Source organism: Lonchura striata, chromosome 27, assembly GCF_050655825.1.
Source record: "Lonchura striata isolate lonStrDom1 chromosome 27, ASM5065582v1, whole genome shotgun sequence".
In the NCBI taxonomy this organism is placed as follows: Eukaryota; Metazoa; Chordata; class Aves; order Passeriformes; family Estrildidae; genus Lonchura; species Lonchura striata.
Genome location: NC_140729.1, coordinates 9,709,323 through 9,729,284, shown reverse-complemented (window position 1 = coordinate 9,729,284; position 19,962 = coordinate 9,709,323). Strand labels below are relative to the sequence as shown.

At 48.9% G+C, this 19,962-nt stretch overlaps 2 protein-coding genes and 4 pseudogenes across 3 annotated transcripts; 2 read left to right on the top strand and 4 right to left on the bottom strand.

Annotated features, from left to right (window-relative positions):
* Positions 1-4,089: 4,089 nt before the first annotated feature.
* Positions 4,090-5,419, bottom strand: LOC146765218 (feather keratin Cos2-2 pseudogene; annotated as a pseudogene).
* A 1,784-nt stretch (positions 5,420-7,203) lies between these two features.
* LOC146765217 (feather keratin Cos2-2 pseudogene) lies at positions 7,204-8,584 on the top strand (annotated as a pseudogene).
* A 1,932-nt stretch (positions 8,585-10,516) lies between these two features.
* On the top strand, positions 10,517-11,246 carry LOC146765216 (feather keratin Cos2-2 pseudogene; annotated as a pseudogene). Its single transcript, XR_014950229.1, has 2 exons — positions 10,517-10,655; positions 10,914-11,246. The product of XR_014950229.1 is annotated as a feather keratin Cos2-2 pseudogene (transcript).
* Positions 11,247-11,948: 702 nt separating this feature from the next.
* LOC146765215 (feather keratin Cos2-2-like) lies at positions 11,949-15,564 on the bottom strand. Its single transcript, XM_085562027.1, has one exon. The coding sequence runs from the start codon at positions 14,089-14,091 to the stop codon at positions 13,762-13,764; it is 330 nt and encodes a 109-aa protein (XP_085418153.1). The 5' UTR covers positions 14,092-15,564; the 3' UTR covers positions 11,949-13,761.
* An 11-nt stretch (positions 15,565-15,575) lies between these two features.
* LOC146765214 (feather keratin Cos1-2 pseudogene) lies at positions 15,576-17,489 on the bottom strand (annotated as a pseudogene).
* Positions 17,490-19,501: 2,012 nt separating this feature from the next.
* Positions 19,502-19,962, bottom strand: LOC146765213 (feather keratin Cos2-2-like). The gene has a single exon (XM_085562028.1). The coding sequence runs from the start codon at positions 19,835-19,837 to the stop codon at positions 19,508-19,510; it is 330 nt and encodes a 109-aa protein (XP_085418154.1). The 5' UTR covers positions 19,838-19,962; the 3' UTR covers positions 19,502-19,507.

Below are 19,962 nucleotides of genomic sequence, written 5' to 3'. Positions count from 1 at the left end.
TCCCAGTGCAATGGCCACCCCCACAAGCAGAGCTTCAGTCTTGGTAGGAGAAGTCAGCAGGAGATGGAGCCTCACAGTTCTGGTGAACTCCCCTCACAGTGACCGCAGCCTGCTTTCCTCCAAATGCCGAGAGAGCAAGAAAGCTAGAAGCTGCACCCAGCTCCCTTTAACCCAGCCAAAATCTGGCAGTATCTCTGCCCTTCCAAGAAAAATGCCCCAGTTGAGAGAGTAGCTGACCACACCCTTCCTATGGCATTTCTTTTCTCTATCATAAGTATCTGTTGTTATAGTTTCTTGGCAACAGATGTGAGAAAATCCCATGAGAGATAGAAACATAAGGAAAAATCCTAAACCCCAACATAAGAACAAGGATTGTTTGTCAGAGTGAAGAATGATGAGAGAAGTACATTATGACCTGACCACATATTTGGGATACTCTGAAAAAGAAAAGATTCGTCAGAAGATCTGTGACCATATCCAAACAAGTCCATGGACATAATTACCATATGCAAATGTATTCCAAAAAGTGATGAATATATATTAGTTTTTGGACTATAACCTGGTTTGCTAGGTTAGTGGGCATGCTTAGAGGAAACATCCCCGTGCATCCAGCTCTGCTAATAAAGTAACGTCAGCTTTCTGACACAGGAAATTGGTTGGAGAGTTTATTTCCTGGTTTTTGGTGACAGTGGGTGGAAGGTGTGTCCCTGCCCATGGCAGCAGGGTGGGACAAAATTGTCTAACCTAAACCCTTCAATGACTCTGTGATCTGTGGTTGGTCCATGGCAGACCCTGTCTTCACCAGGGTCCATCTTCCTTTGTCTTGCAGTGCCCCTTGGGCACAGGTTTGGTCAAAGGCTTCAGTTGGGAAGGCACTGATGGACAGATTACATCTATCCATACAGGGCAGAAATGTGATTAATAGTGAAGCCTTAAGTCTTCTGCACAAACTCACCTAAAATAATTTTTTAAAATAATTGACTTAATATCCTGAGTATGGCTGTTACCAATTCTAACTTCAGAAATATCTCAGCATTTCATCTTAGTACAGAGATGGGCACTGCATGAGCTGAGGGCCCCCATGAGATGTGTGTCTCATCTGCCTGTGCTGCTGTCTGCAGGCTGTGGACCCTAGACTGGGTAATAGAGGGGAGGAGAAGGTAGGGATGAGGCTGTGGGCTGTTTCCATACATTGCTGTTTCCCAGCTGTTGGGAAGAAAAGTTTGAAACTAAAAGACTTGGAGAGGAGGATGATACATTTGCATAAAGTGACCTTGTAGGTGGGAAGGTGCCATGGTTTGACATGGAAAAAGAATTTTCTCGGAAGGAAGAGGTCAATTTGGATATTGACCAATTAAAGGTGGACACGCCTCTGAGAACACAGAGGGGTTAAAAATAGAATTCCCAGGAGAACTCGCTCTCTTTGGTTCCGGTCAGGGTGCAGTGCTGTGCTCTCCCCTGCCCGGCCCATGGCTGGGTGGGGGAGGGGAAGGCCCATAGCCTGACTCAGGTAGGCCCAAGGGTGGAGGGACTGGAACCCCCTGCAGATGGAAGGGTGGAGAAATCTGGGATATCTCAATTCTCCGCCCAGAGTCTCTCTCTCTCTCTCTCTCTCTCTCTCTCTCTCTCAAGACATAGCGGCAGTTTGTCAGCAGTTCACCGCGGGGAAGGAGAAGAGCAAGGGGGGCTGCAAAGTGCCCAGCTGCCTGTAGGAGACAGAAAATCCGGGCAGAGAGCCAGCCAGGGAGTCGGGACTTTTAACCCTTCCTGAGAAATGAAAGCTTTGTGAAATTTTTCCCCTCCTCAGTTTGAAAGAGAGGAAGAGAGACAGCTTAGACCCTGGGATGTTATAAGGAGAAATTCTAGGTGGGAGGAGATGAGGAGTGGCTTTTTGGCTAGACTTTTTCCTTTTTGGCCACAAACTGAACCAATTTTTCTCCTCCAAGAGAGACTGTATTTTAGGAGGATGCTGGTGAGCCAAGAGGCCTGCTTCAGCTGGGAAAAGACAGAAGTGGAGTGAACAGAAAAAAGTTAGGGAGATTTGTGGTGGTGCCCCCTGTCCTCAAAGAAAGAGAAAAGAAGATCTCTGTTCTTAGACTCTCGGCCCCAGGGGGAAAATGGGGGGGTACTGTAGTCCCAAAAAATGAAAAACTGAACTGTTGTTTTTTCCCCTCTTGGCAGGGCATCCTTGAAAGGAAAAATCCTAAAAGCAGTCTGTCCATCCATGCATTGGTGGTGAGAGCATTGTGCATAGAAAGGGGAAGGGTCACCAAGGCAAATTTTTTCTCCGGGCAGTGCCATGTGTGACATGGAAACACAGGATGTGGCAGCTGTGTTTCTTGCGGGGGTCTGTGGCACAGGAGGGACTCCTCTGTTCCCTCGATGGACTGAGTATCGATTGTCTGGAGGGTGGAAACCTGATTGGGGTCCAGGTTGTGTCTCGTTGTAGTTTGTTGGAGCTGGGTGGTGGGAGTAGGAATGCTTTGCAAGGTTTTCATTTTGATCTTTATGTGTGGTTTTTTCCCCTTTCTTTTTTTCTTTTATAGTAGTAGCTTAATAAAGTTTTTTCCTGTTATTAAGCTTAGGCCTGCTTTACTCTGTTCTTGATTGCATTTCACAGCATTCAATTGAGAGATTGCATTTTCATGGGGGCACTGGCATTGTGCCAGTGTCAAACCATAACAGAAGGCTGAGAACATCCACATGGGAAACTTCACATATTTACTGCTGATTATCCTGTCTCTCTTCTGAGAGATAATATAAAAGCTATCAGAACCTTAAGAGGTGTGAAAAACACCAATCATCTGTTTTAAAATTTTAAAAGTTTAATAGTAATAAAATGGTTATAAAAATAGAGTAATAAGAATTTGAACAATCAGAGTTTGGACAATAAAGGACAATAAAAAAAACAAAGAAATATGGACTATCTGGGTGCCTTCCTAGGGCAATGTAGCCCTGAAACCACCCACACTAACAAAGGATTAACCCTTAAAAGCAGTAACCTGTTGCATATTCATATATCTCATGCATGATGCATAAATTCTTTTCAAACAAAGGGTGTTCTTTGGTTATTGTCAACTTCTTCCCCTTAATCCTGGTGGCTCATTAAAGTTGGAGAGGACGTGGAAGGATATTTCTCTTTTCTGGTTAGGAGGCAGTAACTCTTTTCTTGGGGATTTAGATGTCTTGCTGCTGTTAGCTCTGTGCAAACAATTTCTTGATTATCCATTCTGTTTCTTGAGCTAGTTAAAAAATATCTTACATTGTATAGTTTCTATTCTAACATTATGTTATAACCTAAAACTATATCTACCATACTACTTAAAAAAGATTAGTACAGTATTATTACAAAGAAATCAATACAATGTAACTTTCCAACATAACACATACAGTATTCAATTTAATATTTGTGAAGAGCCAATCATTTAATATGCATTTTTCACAAGAGGTATCTCTCACAGACAATCTTGAGCCCCCTGGTGAGAGAGTGAGAGATCAAAAAACTCAAAGGTCATAAAAGCACAGCATTGTGATAAACTGCATGTGCATGAGGCCCCTTGAGCTATTGTGACAGTCAGTGACCCACCAGGATTGGACTGACCTTAATAGTGCCACTGTTCTTCTCTTATGTGTCTCTGCAGCCTGGCAATGCCTTGGGACTCTTGAGTTAATTAAATAAATATTCTCCTTGCATTTCAGCTGTGGTTTGGTGACTTGGATGTATCAATTCACACACCAACCCACTGCTGCTGCCCTTTAGAGCCTTGCTGTTCCTGATGGCCATTGACTGTGCAGTACCCAGGTACGTTTTTTTCAGCTCCAAGGCAAAAGGGAACAAAGTAAAATTCACTGCAGGGACTTCCACCCTCTGCTTCTCCAACTTGTATCCTGAGCAGTCTGGAAGAGTTCCCATGGAAAGAATGAGAACTAGGAGGACAAGGTTTGGATGCAAAACAATTTTATTGAGTTGAAAGAAGAAAAGGGGGTTCACAGAGAGCACCACCAGCAGCCACTAAGATGCAGTGGAGCTCATGCAGAGTGAGCATCTGCCCACCCGGCAGAGGACAGCGGGGCAACATGTCTCCACTAGACTGGTCTGGGGAGACATGGAAAGCAAACAGAGAAGAAAGTAGAAGGGAATAATGGCTTGAAGATGTAAATACAATGTCCCAAAGCTCTATCTTCTGCCCAGAACTATGTTCTCAGGTCTTGGAGGTTCATGCCCAAGGACTTTGCCAGCAGATTTAGCAGGGACGGCATCTGCTGCCACCATAGCAGTTGGTGATGCAGGAGATGTCAAAGCCCCCAGAGCTGATGGGCACTCCACCACAGCTGAGGATGTTGCCAACAGCGGCAGAGGTAGAAGATCCCACGGCGGTGTTTTGTGGGTAGGAGCTGAGGATGGGTCCGGGCAGGGTCACCAGCACAGCAGGAGGCTCAATGACAACGTGGGAGCTCTGGCACTGCCTGACACAGCACTCAGTGCAGCTGCTGCCCAGCGGGCAGGGGCCGCAGGGCTGGCAGCAAGGGTTGCAGGGCTGGCAGCAGGACATGGCTTGGGGTCACAGGTGCACCTGGCACAGAGGGCAGGCGGAAGCACAAAGTGAAGACACATGAGAAGCAGCACTGCATCCAAACACCCTGCAGCCCAGGCACCTCCTGGCCCCCACTGCACTGCCCAGCTCAAAGTCCAGGAGCTACCTCAGCTAAATCCCAGCCTCTTACTGCCTTCTCTCCCCTGCCCTCTCCCAGCAGAAGCAGCTCTGTGGCCTGGGCTACAACAGCTCCTCTCAGCTGAGATTTCCAGCCAGGCAAGAGCTGCTCTTGAAGTAGCAGCAGGAGGAGGAGAAGAAGAGGCTTCGCACTCACCTGGTTCCTGAGGAGGAGGAGAACGTGAGAGAAGTGGATGAGAGAGCAGAGACTTGGGCTGCCTTTTATAGCCATGCTGTCCTGTCTCATGCCCAGAGGCTCCTTTGTGGAAGTCATAATTTTCTGACCAGCTTATGTCAAATATGAACCATCCCATCTAATGGTAGCGGATGTGTCCTAGTTTCCTACAATGCCTCCATTCATTTCCTGGCACATACCACTTGCTTTCCTATATGAATTCTTCTGTAAGTTCTGAGATGACAGGCCCAGGAATTTATGGAATCATAAAAACAGGCAGAATGCTCATGTCCAGGGCTAGTATCATCCCATGCAGGCACGTAATGTAAAGCTGTGTAATTTCTATGGTTTTGTTCATACAAAAATGTGGCATAGCCGTAGTGGCAAAGTAGAGTTCTCCTGTATTGGTATCCATGCCAACCTTGAAGGACTGCAGCCTATAGGAAAGGCTCATCCTGGAACAGAGAAAAATGTAAGGAGGCAGAAAAGAACAGTTGTACACTGACCAAAACTCCCCCATTCCACAGCCCACAGTGCCATGGAGGACTGGAGGAAATAGAAGATTCATTAATGAAGGATGGAAGTTGAATATTTAAGAAAGCAGTGTGGATGAACTGAATCATAGAATCATAGAACGTTAAGGGTGGGAAGGGACCTTAACCATCTTCTAGTCCAAACCCTCCCTGCCATGGGCAAGGACACTGAAGTTAATTTGAGATTTGTTTTGGGAGGAGAGGGGTTGTGTTTTCTTTTTCTTTTCTGCTGTTTCTCAATATCCTGTTTTATTTTTTCATTGTCAGTGTCTTAAATAAATGTTCCCCAACTTAACTCTATTTTTTTTCTTCTCCCAGCCATCTATCCCTCACTGAGCCTCTCTTCTGGCCAGTCCACTCTGTATGTTTCCCAGACAGGCCTTTCAGAAGATCTCAACTGTCTTTGTAGTCCCACATTTCTGAGGCTTGAGCACTAAAGGGTGTTCCCTGTGAGCTCCACACTTCAGGAGAGGTGGGAGAGAGGGATAGATGCAAAGCAGAATTCTCCAGGCAGGAGGACCTTGCACCCTTTGGTGCAAGGCTGAGCTCTGCAGGAAGGGGCCTCAGTTCTCCTCTGGCATCCCAATTTTCCCCATGCACCCAGAGATGGGCAAAAGATCCTCTTGCTGTGAGGGGCAGAGATTATTGCCTCAGGGAAGTGGAAATGGTGCAGGAAAGAGCTTCTGCCATGGAACTGTCCCAGGATGGGATTGCAATTGCAGTGAGGGAGCAAGGGTTGTTCTGATTGCTGTTCTCTTTCCAGGACCATGGCAGGTACAGATGGTGGCTTGTCCATGTCATCTTGCCAGCCCGTGTGAATAACTATTCTTCCAGAGGTGCTCTGTGTGATGAGAGTTGGGAATGTGCTGTTTGCAAGATGCCTTAGTCCTGAAAATGTGTGCAATTAAAATCTGGGGCTGCATGGGCCACTGCAAGGCCATGCTGGAAGAGCAGTATCTGTCTTCTCTGAGAGAAAGAGGTATTTCCCTCTCAGAAAAAAAGTAAGGAGAAAATGCTGTGTGTTGAGATAAAGACAGAGGGATTTCTTACCAACTACCAACAGAAAAAACAAGGCTTGATTTGGGGAACATTCATTGTACACTTTACAAACAAAACAAAGCAAGACTATGCAAAAAACTCACTAAAATAACTTCACTCCATCTCCAACTCTTTTTCAGTGATGCAATTGCTCTTCCTCATCCCTGGTTCTCTTCTATTTCCTCCATGTTTAAGCAGCACAGCAGGATAGAGAATAAGGGGTTGCAGTCAGAACACAACAGTTATTTTTTGGGCAAAGATCAACTTCAACAGAACCAATCATGAAAAAGCAGCAGGATTTCGGCATTTAGCCTAAAAAAATATCACACTTTCCTACCTTTCCAGACACAGTTGCTAGACATGCAATTTTTATCAGGTCCAGGTCCTTGAACATGAAAGGAGTTTGACTCAAAGATGTTTGACTTCCCCTGTACCACACAAGACAGTCTGTTCTACATCTCACAACAGAGCACAACACAGGTCACAGTCCATTCAGTTCAACAGCCATTTCTGTGAGATGCAAGCACTTCCTCACTCAGCACCAGGGAGATGAGCTCTACAAGTGCATGTAGCATTGGTCTGGAGAGGAGGAACATGTGTGGCATCCCACTCACCAGCAACACTCCAGCATAAGAGGATCCATTCAGGGACTTCAATTCAGTAGTCTGCCTGGAACAACTCAAAAATATGTGCGCTCATAGGAGGATAGGAAGAAGTCAGCACCTGGAGTCTCTGTTGACACAGCATGTCCCATCACATGGCATTCCTTGGGCAAAAAGCACAAAAGTGGTGCCCATTTCCTAGCAACTCTTACACAAACAAACCCACAAGAATGAGACAGGTTGACATCAGCTGACCACATGGAATGCCAACAGCCCTTGATCTGAGCATACTGCAGGTGCTGATATATTTATGTCCCGGAAGTATGGGCTTGTCCTCCCAGCTATTACAAAAGCCCTCAAGGGGTAAAGAATATGGCGTGTGCCAGGAAGTGAAAAGGCAGAAAGGCAGAAAACAAGGACACAGCCCCTACCATTAACTGCGATGGTGCACATTTGACAGGAGCTGGTCAGAAAATTATGACTTCCACGAAGGTGCCTCTGGGCCTGAGGCAGGGCAGGACTGCTATAAAAGACAGCCAAAGCCTCTGTTCTCTCATCCACTTCTCTCACCTCCTCCTCCTCAGTAACCAGGTGAGTGGGAAGCCTCTTCTTCTCCTCCTCCTGCTGCTTCAAGATCAGCCCTGGAGGTCTCAGCTGAGAGGAGCTGTTGTAGCCCAGGGCTGGGAGCTGCTTCTGCTGGGAGAGGGCAGGGGAGAGAAGGTCTTGTGCAGACAGAGAGAGGTTAGGACTTGGCTGAGGTAGCTCCTGGGCTTTGACCTGGGCAGTGCAGTGGGGGCCAGGAGGCACCTGGGCTGCAGGGTGTTTGGGTGCAGTGCTGCTTCTCATGTGTCCTCACTTTGTGCTTCTCCCTGCACTCTGTGCCAGGTGCACCTGTGACCCCAAGCCATGTCCTGCTGCCAGCCCTGCAACCCTTGCTGCCAGCCCTGTGGCCCCTGCCCGCTGGGCAGCAGCTGCACTGAGTGCTGTGTCAGGCAGTGCCAGAGCTCCCACGTTGTCATTGAGCCTCCTGCTGTGCTGGTGACCCTGCCCGGCCCCATCCTCAGCTCCTACCCACAGAACACCGCCGTGGGATCTTCTACCTCTGCTGCTGTTGGCAACATCCTCAGCTGTGGCGGAGTGCCCATCAGCTCTGGGGGCTTTGACATCTCCTGCATCACCAACTGCTATGGTGGCAGCAGATGCCGTCCCTGCTAAATATCCTGGTGGCATCCTTGGGCACCTCTCCTGACTTCTGAACCCGATTCTGGGCAGAGATAGAGCTTTGGGACATGGTATTTAGAGCTGCGGGCTTCTCTTTCCTTCTTCTACTCTCCCCTCTCTTTTATTCACTGTCTGTGTCTTCCCAGGCCAGTCTAGTGTGGACATGTTTCCCTCCCTCCCTCTGCAGGGCAGGCAGATGCACACCCTGCCCGAGTTGTACTGCATCTTAGTGGCTGCTCCTCTTGGCCTCTGTGAGCCACCTCCTTTTCCACTTTACACTCAATAAAGTTGTTTTGCATCCAAGCCTTGTCTCCATATCTTCCTTTTTTCCCATGGAAACTCTTCCACTGTGCTCAGAGTAAAAGGTGGATGGCAGAGTGTGGGAGTCCCTGTAGTGGATTTTCCTTTCTGCCTTTTCCTTTGAGATTGATGACAAACATCCCTGGCTACTCCACAGCCAATGGCAAACAGGGAAAAGATGGCTCCAAATGGTGGCATGAATGGGGAAGGGAAACAACAATGTCTGGGACCAGCCCACAGCCTCATGTCTTCCTTCTCCTCCCCTGAATTACCCAGTCTAAGGTCCATGAGCAGCACATATGGTCAAAGGCAGATGAGACAGTTACATCACAGAGTGCTTCAGCATCTGGCAGGACCCAGCTGCTGTCCAGACATGCAGGGCTGAGGTGATGCAGAAGGTGGCATCGGCATCTGCCAGTAAAGTTGAGCAGACTGTGGAGTAGCACTTTAGCTTATTGTTAACTTAACTTAAGGAGAGGGAAAGACTTAGGATTCTTAAATGCTCAAGGTTAAAAGGAGTGAAGGAACTGGCTTAGGGACTGGATTCAGATGCAGATGGTGGCCTTTCCAGGAATGTAAGCTTCTGGGGAAAGGAAGGCTGCAGGTTGCCTGGAAACACTAATAGCAAGCAGCTGAACTTGGCAGTAGTCAGAGCAGGCAGCTGCAGCTTCTGCAGAGAAAAGGCTGCACCTGCCAAAGGCCAAACCACTTTGCCAGGAAGCTTGTTTTTAATGCAAACCCTTCAAGAGGAGAGACAGTGGGTGGGTTACCTGTGTGGTGATGCCAGCTGATGCTGGAGTTCCCCTCTACTCCCTGAGGCCATGAGGTCCTGAAATCAAGGCCAAATATTTGAATGCCTGGTGAGAACAGTAGAACAGAACAGTATTTTACTATTGCCAAATTAATGGAACAATGTAATCTTGGAGAATTAGATGTATTATAAATAACTGGATAGTTGTTGACTTTTGCTGTTATGTATTAGCTTTTGCAGATTATTATTAGTCACAACATTTTTGATGTAGTACAATTTGTTATAATTTTAAACTGGTTTTGGATATAGTATAATTTGTCAGGTTTTGTGGCCAATGCTCTGGCCATGTGTAGTTTATATATATTAGTGTGATAAATACATTATAGTTTTGGCTTTTACAAAATATAAAATAGAGACTATGTAATATTAACTTCTGCAGAACGTTTTTATCTTTGTAGCTAGCTGACAATTGTGAGAAAACCCAGGTTTGAGGAAATAGCTAAAGCTGTCTATGATCAGATAACATTGAAGGAACCACATAAATAGCATTGAAAGAAAGTGTGCGAAAAAGACTCCTGCCACTGACCCTGCAGCTATCAATAATTCCCCGGTTGTCGTTGTGAGGAAATGGCATATACATTGTGAGGAAATCACACCCATGACTCTCAAAAATCAAATCTACACTATTGCATCATGGGTCAAGGGGCGAAAAAAGCTAAAGAATTCCCAGAATATGTAAAAGAACTCACACGAATGTTTGAACATGTATAATCCCATGATCATGCATCTAACTAATGTAAATAAAAAGTATATAAGAAAATTGTCAGGGCAGCAATGACACTGTCAGAGAGAGTCAGGGAGAAAAAGGAAGAGAATGCATAATGTCCCCTCACATGGCAGTCCTGTGCATGCAGGAATGAGAGCAATGTACATTCCTGGCAATTCTAGTACAAAAACACACACAGGGCTTCTGACACAGGTTCGAATCAACTGACCGTATGGAATGCCACCATCTGAGCCTTCTGCCTGAGCTGACACATCTATATCCTGGAAATATTTGGGCTTCTCATGCCAGCACTTACCAAAGTCTTCAAATAGGAATTCAGATAGAATTAGACAGGAAATGAAAAGGCAGCAATGCAGAAAACCAAGATACAGCCCCTACCATTAACTGCGATGGTGCACATTTGACATGAACTGGTCAGAAAATTATGACTTCCATGGAGGTGCCTCTGGGCCTGAGGCAGGGCAGGACTGCTATAAAAGACAGCCCAAGTCTGTTCTCTCATCCACTTCTCTCACCTCCTCCTCCTCAGTAACCAGGTGAGTGGGAAGCCCCTTCTCCTCCTCCTCCTCCTCCTCCTGCTGCTACTTCAAGAGCCCAAGGCTGGGAGCTGCTTCTGCTGGGAGAGGGCAGGAAGAGAAGGGAGAGAGAGGCTGGGGACTTTGCTAAGGTACCTCTTGGGCCTTGACCTGGGCAGTGCAGTGGGGGCCAGGAGGTGCCTGGGCTGCAGGGTGTTTGGGTGCAGTGCTACTTCTCATGTGTCCTCACTTTGTGCTTCTCCCTGCCCTCTGTGCCAGGTGCACCTGTGACCCCGAGCCATGTCCTGCTGCCAGCCCTGCGATCCTTGCTGCCAGCCCTGTGGCCCCTGCCCGCTGGCCAGCAGCTGCACTGAGTGCTGTGTCAGGCAGTGCCAGAGCTCCCACGTTGTCATTCAGCCGCCTGCTGTGGTGGTGACCCTGCCCGGCCCCATCCTCAGCTCCTCCCCACAAAACACCGCCGTGGGATCCTCCACCTCCGCTGCTGTTGGCAACATCCTCAGCTGTGGCGGAGTGCCCATCAGCTCTGGGGGCTTTGACATCTCCTGCATCACCAACTGCTATGGTGGCAGCAGATGTTGTCGTCCCTGCTAAAAATGCTGATGCCAACATCCTCAGGCAAGAACCTCCAAGACCTCAGTGCATGGTGCTGGAATGAAGTCAGAATTTTGGGACATTGTATGTAGGACTTATGACTTTTGTTTCATTCATATTTTCTGGTTTTTCTCTTCCATTCCTTTCCTATCTCCAGCACTCAATGCCAGCCTAGCTGGACCTCTAGGCTTTCCTCCTTCTTTCTATCTGGAGGGCAGGCAGAGGGACACCGCTAATGTCCCTCAGTGGCTGCTCCTGGTGCTCTCTGGGAACCACCTCCTTTTTCATGCTTCGAGTCAATAAAGTCATTTTGCATCCAAGCCTTGGCCTCTGCTTCTCTTTCCATCTGTGTCAACTTTTCCAATGAGCTCAGGGCTTGGGATGCCCTACAGTGGATTTTACTTTGTTCCTTTACTCTAGAAGCTCACAAACACATTCCTTTATACTCCTCTAATACTACTGGGTGAAGAAGACGGTTCCCCAGCTTGACATAAATGGGGGGTGAAAGGAGGTACAAGGGAACCAGCAATGCTAGGGGACAGCCCTCAGCTTCCTCTTTTCTGACACCTCCCCCACATTTACTGTTCTGTCCAGCTGCTGTCCAGACACACAGGAGTGCGGGCTTTCATAGGTTGGGGTTGGCAGCACGCACACAGTTGGGCTGACTGGGGATAGCTCTTCTATGGTGTCACGGTACAATGGGTTCGATTCAAACCTCTACAGGGGACCCTCAGCCAACCCTGTCCAAGCTTAGATGCAGGCACAGCACTGGCCAGACATCTGAGCAGAGAGTGATCTCAACCAGTCAGCTGTTTTAACCCAGAGTTTTAAACCCTCTACATAAAGACCTTCCATAATAAACCGCTGCTGTTTGCTGATTTCTCTCAGTATGTGGTGTCATGTGTCTGTCTCCAACTCATGACCCCACGTAAAACTATGGGGCTCCTTGCAGGTAAATGAATCATGAAGGAAGCTCTGACCCCATGAGGAGCCTGCACCCAAAAAGATTCCTGGCAGGAATGTCCACTGCAGTCGAGAGAAGGCCACAGTGGAGAAGTCTTGCTGACAGGAATTCTTCCCCTGTTGGGGAGCTACCACGGAGCACTGTGTTTTTCAACAATTGCACCCCTGGGAAATGACTGACCCTTTCCATGGGAATGTCTGGAATGAAAGAGGCTCCATCCTCTTTGTTGGAGTCCTGAAACTGCTGGAAAACTGGATGGAGTTCTCCAAAACCTTTTACTTTCCAGAGAGAAAAGGCTCCACATCATCGCTCATGGCACAGGTTCTCCAGCACCTTGGTCATCTCTGACACATGCAGAGGGGTTGCAGTGGCTCTGCATTGAGATTGGACACATTCCTCAGACAGTCCTGGCTCACTGTTCAACTGGCACAAAGATGCATCTTTAGATAAAACAATGCCTTTCTGAAGAAGCAAAAGAAGGGTATGTGAATGGCCCCACTTGGCCACCCTGTGCAGATATAATATTAGTTTGCATCTGCTGTTTTTTCTCTGTATTTTTGGAGAGGTAGAATCTCTGTGAAGAGACAAGGCAGGTGTTTGGCGAGACTTGGAGGCCCTCTCATGGAAATTCCTCAGCTTCCTGTTTAGGGAGAGGGAAGATCAAAGCTCAGAGATCACAAAAAGCCCAGGGTGATCACAGGACTGGTGCAAAGAGGAGCCCTGCCAGAAAGGACTGTACCTTAGGCTGATGAAATTCCTGCCTGTGCACCGCTGTGGGACTGATCTAAAGCAGGACAATGTGCATGCCTGCCTGAGTGTTTATTCAACCTCTTCTGTGGAGTGAGGTAAAGCAGTAAATTTACGCTTTGTCTTTCCACTATGTTTTTGTGGTTGTTCCAGGTGCCTGACTGTGTTGGCTGAAACACTTGGGATGGAAGGGAACTGAAACATTGTTTTGTTTGCAAAACTCCACCCACCCCACAAACCATGGGCAAGAATTGCCCCAACAAACCAAGTGGTTCAAAGTCCTGAGTAATGTTGCTTAAAGACTTCCAGGAATGACAAATTATATCTCTGTCCCAGTGCCTTATCACTCTCACTGTCAGGGATGTCTTTGTCAGCTCCAAGGAAAACCCATACCAGTGAGTCCAACTCTGCATTTCTGCCTTTCTGATGAGGAGACTGGAAGAGTTGTCACAGAATGATGGAGAAATCAGAGGCCCAGGTTGCAATGCAAAAAGAACTTTATTGAGTATAAAGAAGAAAAGGAGATAGTTCACAGAGAGAGCATTAGGATAAACCATTAAGATGCAGTGGGGATGTCCATCTGCGTGGCCTGCAAAAAAGGAAGAAGGGAATGGGTGCAACAGGTCCCACTAAGGTGGCATTGAGTGGGGGTGACAGAAATGTAAGGAAAGAGAGAAATGGGAGGAAGAGAAGGAACTAATGGACAAATTCTCTAAATCCGATGTCCCAAAATTCTGTTGTCATTCCAGCACCATATTCCGAGTTCTTGGAGGTTCTTGCTGGAGGATGTTGGCATCAGCATTTTTAGCAGGGACGACAGCATCTGCTGCCACCATAGCAGTTGGTGATGCAGGAGATGTCAAAGCCCCCAGAGCTGATGGGCACTCCCTCGGAGCTGAGGATGCTGCCAACAGCAGCGGAGGTGGAGGATCCCACGGCGGTGTTCTGTGGGGAGGAGCTGAGGATGGGGCCGGGCAGGGTCACCAGCACAGCAGGCGGCTGAATGACAACGTGGGAGCTCTGGCACTGCCTGACACAGCACTCAGTGCAGCTGCTGGCCAGCGGGCAGGGGCCACAGGACTGGCAGCAAGGGTTGCAGGGCTGGCACTGCTGGCACTTCTCAGAGCAGGACATGTCTGGAGCCTGGCGCTGCACCTGGCACAGAGGGCAGGGAGGAAGCAGAGCACACGCACACCTGAGACACAGCCCGCAAGGCAGCCCCAGCAGGACAAGGCCCCTGCTGCCTGCGCAGCTCCAGCCTGTGCAGGCTCAGCCTGGGCATCCTTTGCCTGAGCCCAGCACGGTCCTTCCGAGCTCAGCCAGGCCCAGCTGTGCTCCTGCCTAATCGGGATGGAAATCAGCACCTCAGCCCAGCCTCATCCCCTGCCCAGAACACACGGTCTCCCTCTGCCCCCACCACCACCACTGCAGAATACCCCCAGAAGCACAAGGAGCAGGAACAAGGAACAGAATGATCAATAATGTCGTGGCAAGGGTGGACAAGAAAGGGGCTTCCAACTCACCTGGTTCACAAGGAGGAGGAGGTGACAGAAGTGGTTGAGAGAGCCACCAGTTCAGCTGCCTTTTATCCTGGTCCCACAGTGCCTCAGGGCCCACAGTTCATACTGCGACAAATAGGTGAGAAATTTTCGGCATGATCCAAATGAACAGAGAGATTTTTTTCAATGCTATAGAATGATTTGGATTTTTCCTCTCTAATGACTTTGCATTTCCTGCCTTACATCATTGCCATCACCTCACAGTTATTTCTTCTGAGTGCTTGTATGTGAGATTCTAGGTGTCCCGGGGCAAGGATGTGTCAGTGTAGTCATAAGACAGGAACTAAGTGCACAGTAGATCCAAAGGATGGCAGGTGTGGATTTCTCTCTTTCAGGGTTCCTGAAGTTCGCGTGACCCCCAGAGAGATCGTAAAGAGTTTTTGCTTCCCAAACCCGAACGCAGCTGAAAAGGAGTCTTGGAATGCTTCTGGCTCTGCTTTTTCAAGGTTATTTCCTCTCTTATCTAAAATATTTTCTCTCTGACCTGCTGAGCTCTGACTAGCCAGGAGGCCATAACATTCTGCGTGCCCTCTCGGGTGGTGTTTACCTTTTATATCAAAAGTTACATATACTATATTTACAATTTTACCAATACCCAACATTTATGTTGGACAGTGTGTCCCTACCTTAAACCACTAGAAAAGTGTCATTATCACAGCAAGACATGGAGGACAAGAAGAAAGGAAAGAAGGCTAAGACATGCCCATGTTCCTCCACCTTATACCCCTGAATTACATTCTAAAAAACTCAAAATTCTACTTTTCCACCCTGTGTTAGTTTAAAATATCACACTACTAAAACCTTTGTGACTTGTAAACCTTCATTTAGACTTGGGAGCTTTCTATGGGTAAAATTAAAGCTACAGATGTTTTTTCCTTTTTGCTAGGGTCTCTGAGACCCCTCCTAGGATCTCGAGACAGCTAGCCCAGCTATAGGGATGTTCTGGACTCTGACAGGCAGGTGAAACCAGCCCAGGGAACTCTGGTGGAGATTTATAATGCTGCCAGATTATTGAAAGCCCTGCTGACTGGAAGGGCCTCATCTCCTCCCAGCCCTCCAGTCTTTTGCTCATAAACCAAATGTTGCCACTACATGACTTGACTTCTTAAAGAAACACATTTCTCCTCATCCTGCAAAATCCTTGACACTCCTGTAGCACTACCTGAGCTGTCTGAGCTTCTGTCCTGCTTGGTGTTCCCAGAATCTGCTCTGACTGGAAGCTTCCCAGCATCTCCTCAGGCACATCCCTTCCTCAGGCCTCTGCCCCATGTCCTCCCCCACAATAATGTGAGTGGGAGCGTGGCTGTGCCCTGGTGTGTGCCAGTGTCTGCACATCCCTGTGCTTGTGCCCTGGTGGGAACACCCCTGAGAGCCTCTGGCCGGCACAGGGACAGTTGAACACAGGGCAGGGCGCTTGTGTGCAATCCCCCTGCCCTGTGCCTGTGCCCGTGTGCTGGGCTCTGTGCCTCTGGGCTCATCTCTGAGCACAGCTGGGCAGGCTGGCAGTGTGTCAGTGCCCCTGTGTGTGTGTCCAGAGCTGGGCCTGAGCTGAGCTCTCAGCCCAGCCATTGCACGCCCCGTAGGGCCTTCCCTGCCCAGCAGTGCCAGCCCCTCACACACACTCAGGGCCCAGTTCCTTCTCTGCAGGAACCTGGAGAGGGTCACGGCATCCACATCTCTCAAGGACAATCCCAAACCTAGGCCATCCCTTTGATGGCACCTCCAGGCAGCCTTGGGGCACTCAGCTGTTTCCCACTGTCCTTGTTCCTGCCTCATGGGGAGGCTTGGAGGTGACAAAGTTCTGGTGGCTGTGTGGGGATGGGAAGTCCAGTGGCCACAGTGGCCTTTGTCCTCAGCCAGAAGCTGTGGGAACATGATACTGTCAAAAAGAATGAGTCAAGTAGGGAAAAACTTTTGACCATTTTTGGGATGTTGCGACTAGCAGATGGGAGAATTTTTCTACTAAAACATCCAGAATGAGAAAAAGTGGCAGACTCCAAGGGTAGGAGGATGGTTTTGGTTCTGTCCTCATGCTTACTTGACCCTGTGAAACCTCTCAGCTCTGCCAATGTGGTTGAAAGCTGAGCAGAAATCTAATGTGAGAGAGGTGTTTGAAGAGAGGAGGTTCTTGACAATCCCCAGGAATGCTGTTCCCCATTCTCAGTCCTGTGACATCATCTTCATGTTATGATCAGTATTTTGGGGAATCCAGGGATTTGTTTGGGAGCTGCAATAGAAAAAGTGCATAATACTGGCCAACACCTTGTCTTCCCATAACTTTTACCATGAGCTGACTGAAAAAGTTACAACACAAGGAAGGAGAAAGCAGAGGACCAGGGTTGGATGCAAAACAACTTTATTGAGTCTAAGGAAGAGAAGGAGGGAGCTGAAAGAAGACATTAGGAGCAGCCAGCAGCCTGCAGTGGGGGTGTTAATTTGCCTGGCCTGCAGAGAAACAAAGGGAGGCAGTTTCCACTAGGCTGGCATTGGGTGGTGCTGAAAAGAAGGGAAGAGAAAAGAAGAGAATGGAGGAAAACAGCAGTAAACCAAGGGCACAAATCCATTGTTCCAAAGATCCATGTTCAGTGCAGTTCCATATTCCAAGGTTGTGGATGATTTTGCCCAAGGATGTCGGCAGCATCTTTAGCAGGGGGGACAGCATCTGCTGCCATAGCAGTTGGTGATGCAGGAGATGTCAAAGCCCCCAGAGCTGATGGGCACTCCGCCACAGCTGAGGATGTTGCCAACAGCAGCGGAGGTGGAGGATCCCACGGCGGTGTTCTGTGGGGAGGAGCTGAGGATGGGGCCGGGCAGGGTCACCAGCACAGCAGGCGGCTGAATGACAAAGTTGGAGCTCTGGCACTGCCTGACACAGCACTCAGTGCAGCTGCTGGCCAGCGGGCAGGGGCCGCAGGGCTGGCAGCAAGGGTTGCAGGGCTGGCAGCAGGACATGGCTTGGGGTCACAGGTGCACCTGGCACAGAGGGCAGGGAGAAGCACAAAGTGAGGACACATGAGAAGCAGCACTGCACCCAAACACCCTGCAGCCCAGGCACTTCCTGGCCCCCACTGCACTACCCAGTTCAATGCCCAGGAGCCACCTCAGCCAAGTCCCAGCCTCTCTCTGTCTGCACAAGACCTTCTCTCCTCTGCCCTCTCCCAGCAGAAGCAGCTCTGTGGCCTGCACTACAATAGCCCCTCTGAGCTGAGACCTCCAGCCAGGCAAGTGCTACTCTTGAAGCAGCAGGAGGAAGAGGAGGAGAAGGGGTTTCGCACTCACCTGGTTCCTGAGGAGGAGGAGGAGGTGAGAGAAGTGGATGAGAGAGCAGAGACTTGGGCTGCCTTTTATAGCAGCCCTGCCCTGCCTCAGGCCCAGAGGCACCTTCGTGGAAGTCATAATTTTCTGACCAGTTCATGTCAAATGTGCACCATTGCAGTTAATGGTAGGGGCTGTGTCCTGGTTTCCTGCATTTCTGCCTTTGCATTTCCTGTCTTTTGCCCTGTGTGTTCCTATCTGAAGACTCTTTCTAGGGCCAGGATAAGCGGCCCAAGGATTTCCAGGATATAAAGACGTCAGAGTAAGCAGAATGCTCAAGGATCATGGTCTGGTGGCATTCCATGCAGGCTCATGACCTGAACTTGTTTCATTCTTGTGGGTATTGTTGCTAAGTTACTCAGGGCATCACTCTCATTCTTCCTCTGTAGGTGCCCATCTCTCCCACATCTCTGTCTGACAACCCATGAGTTTTCACGTGCAGCCTGTTTTCCTGGCCCATTTTGGGAATGGATAGGGGACATAAGGTATTCTTTATGCTCTTGTTTCCCCTCTAACACAACTCCCCTTGATCAGCAGTGCATGCTCGCTTCTGCAGCTCATTCTTGCCCTGGGCTGGATTAGCAGCAGTGCTTGGTGGCCCTTGGCTGGATGGATGGTGCCCAACAAACTGCTCTATCAATCCCCTTCCTCGGGGGATCAGAGAAGATAATATCAATCCGAGAACAATTTTAACCATGATAGAAGGGAGTTTGCTAAGGCAAAATGAAAGGTTATGCATGTACGAGTACTCTGGGAAGAAAAAATTCCATGTCCTCCTTCCGTCAGGAAATAATGGCTGTCAATTTCCCACAAAGCAGGGATTCCTCACGTGTTGTGGTTACTCTCAAGGAAAAACTTTGTAACTAAGGCAGCAGAAATGGGCTTTGTGAGAAGAGCCCAGTGTCTCCAGCCATGTCTGACTGAGTCAGCTCCAGCTGTGTCCAAAGGGGACTCAGACCTGCCCCACACTGAGCACATTTGTCACACTGCTGAGGCCTTTGGGAAAGCAGATTTCATTAGAAGTAGACTGGGCTGGAAGGCAACTTCAAGATAATTTTATTCCTGTCCTCATGCTTTTACCAGTTGGGCACCCACTAAACCAGCCTGCTCAAAGCAGGGTTGAACCTTATCTTGCTCAGTTCCAATGCTGGGCATCCAAAACCATTCTGGTCACTTTAGTACGCTGCGTCACCATCCTCACGGAGAGGGACATCCTTGTGAGCTCCAAGAGGAAAGAAACAGAAAAAATTGAACTGAAAAAAACTGCACCAAGAAAGTTGCAGGGATGGCAATGCTGGGCTTCCACCACCATTTTGCAAGTGAGGAAACTGGAAGAGTTGTCAAAGAAGGAAGGACAAATCAATGGCCAAGGTTAGAATGCACAGACAACTTTATTTAGTCAAAAGAAGAAAATACAGAGGCTCAGAGAGGGCACCCAAAGGCAGCAACTCAGATGCACCAGTGACATCCTGACCTGCCAAGGGAAGGAGGCCAACAGGTCCCACTGGGCTAACTTTGAAGGTTGGAGACAGGAAAGGAAAAGAAGAGGGAAATGAGAGCAGAAGAAGGAAACAAGAGTATGAACCTCTAAATAAATATCTTAGTTCTGACTTCATTCCAGCAGCATGTCCTGAGGTCTTGGAGGTTCTTGCAGGAGGATGTTGGCATCAGCATGTTTAGCAGGGACGACAGCATCTGCTGCCACCATAGCAGTTGGTGATGCAGGAGATGTCAAAGCCCCCAGAGCTGATGGGCACTCCCTCGGAGCTGAGGATGCTGCCAACAGCAGCGGAGGTGGAGGATCCCACGGCGGTGTTCTGTGGGGAGGAGCTGAGGATGGGGCCGGGCAGGGTCACCAGCACAGCAGGCGGCTGAATGACAACGTGGGAGCTCTGGCACTGCCTGACACAGCACTCAGTGCAGCTGCTGGCCAGCGGGCAGGGCCCACAGGGCTGGCAGCAAGGGTTGCAGGGCTGGCACTGCTGGCACTTCTCAGAGCAGGACATGTCTGGAGCTGGCGCTGCACCTGGCACAGAGGGCAGGGAGGAAGCAGAGCACACGCACACCTGAGACACAGCCCGCAAGGCAGCCCCAGCAGGACAAGGCCCCTGCTGCCTGCGCAGCTCCAGCC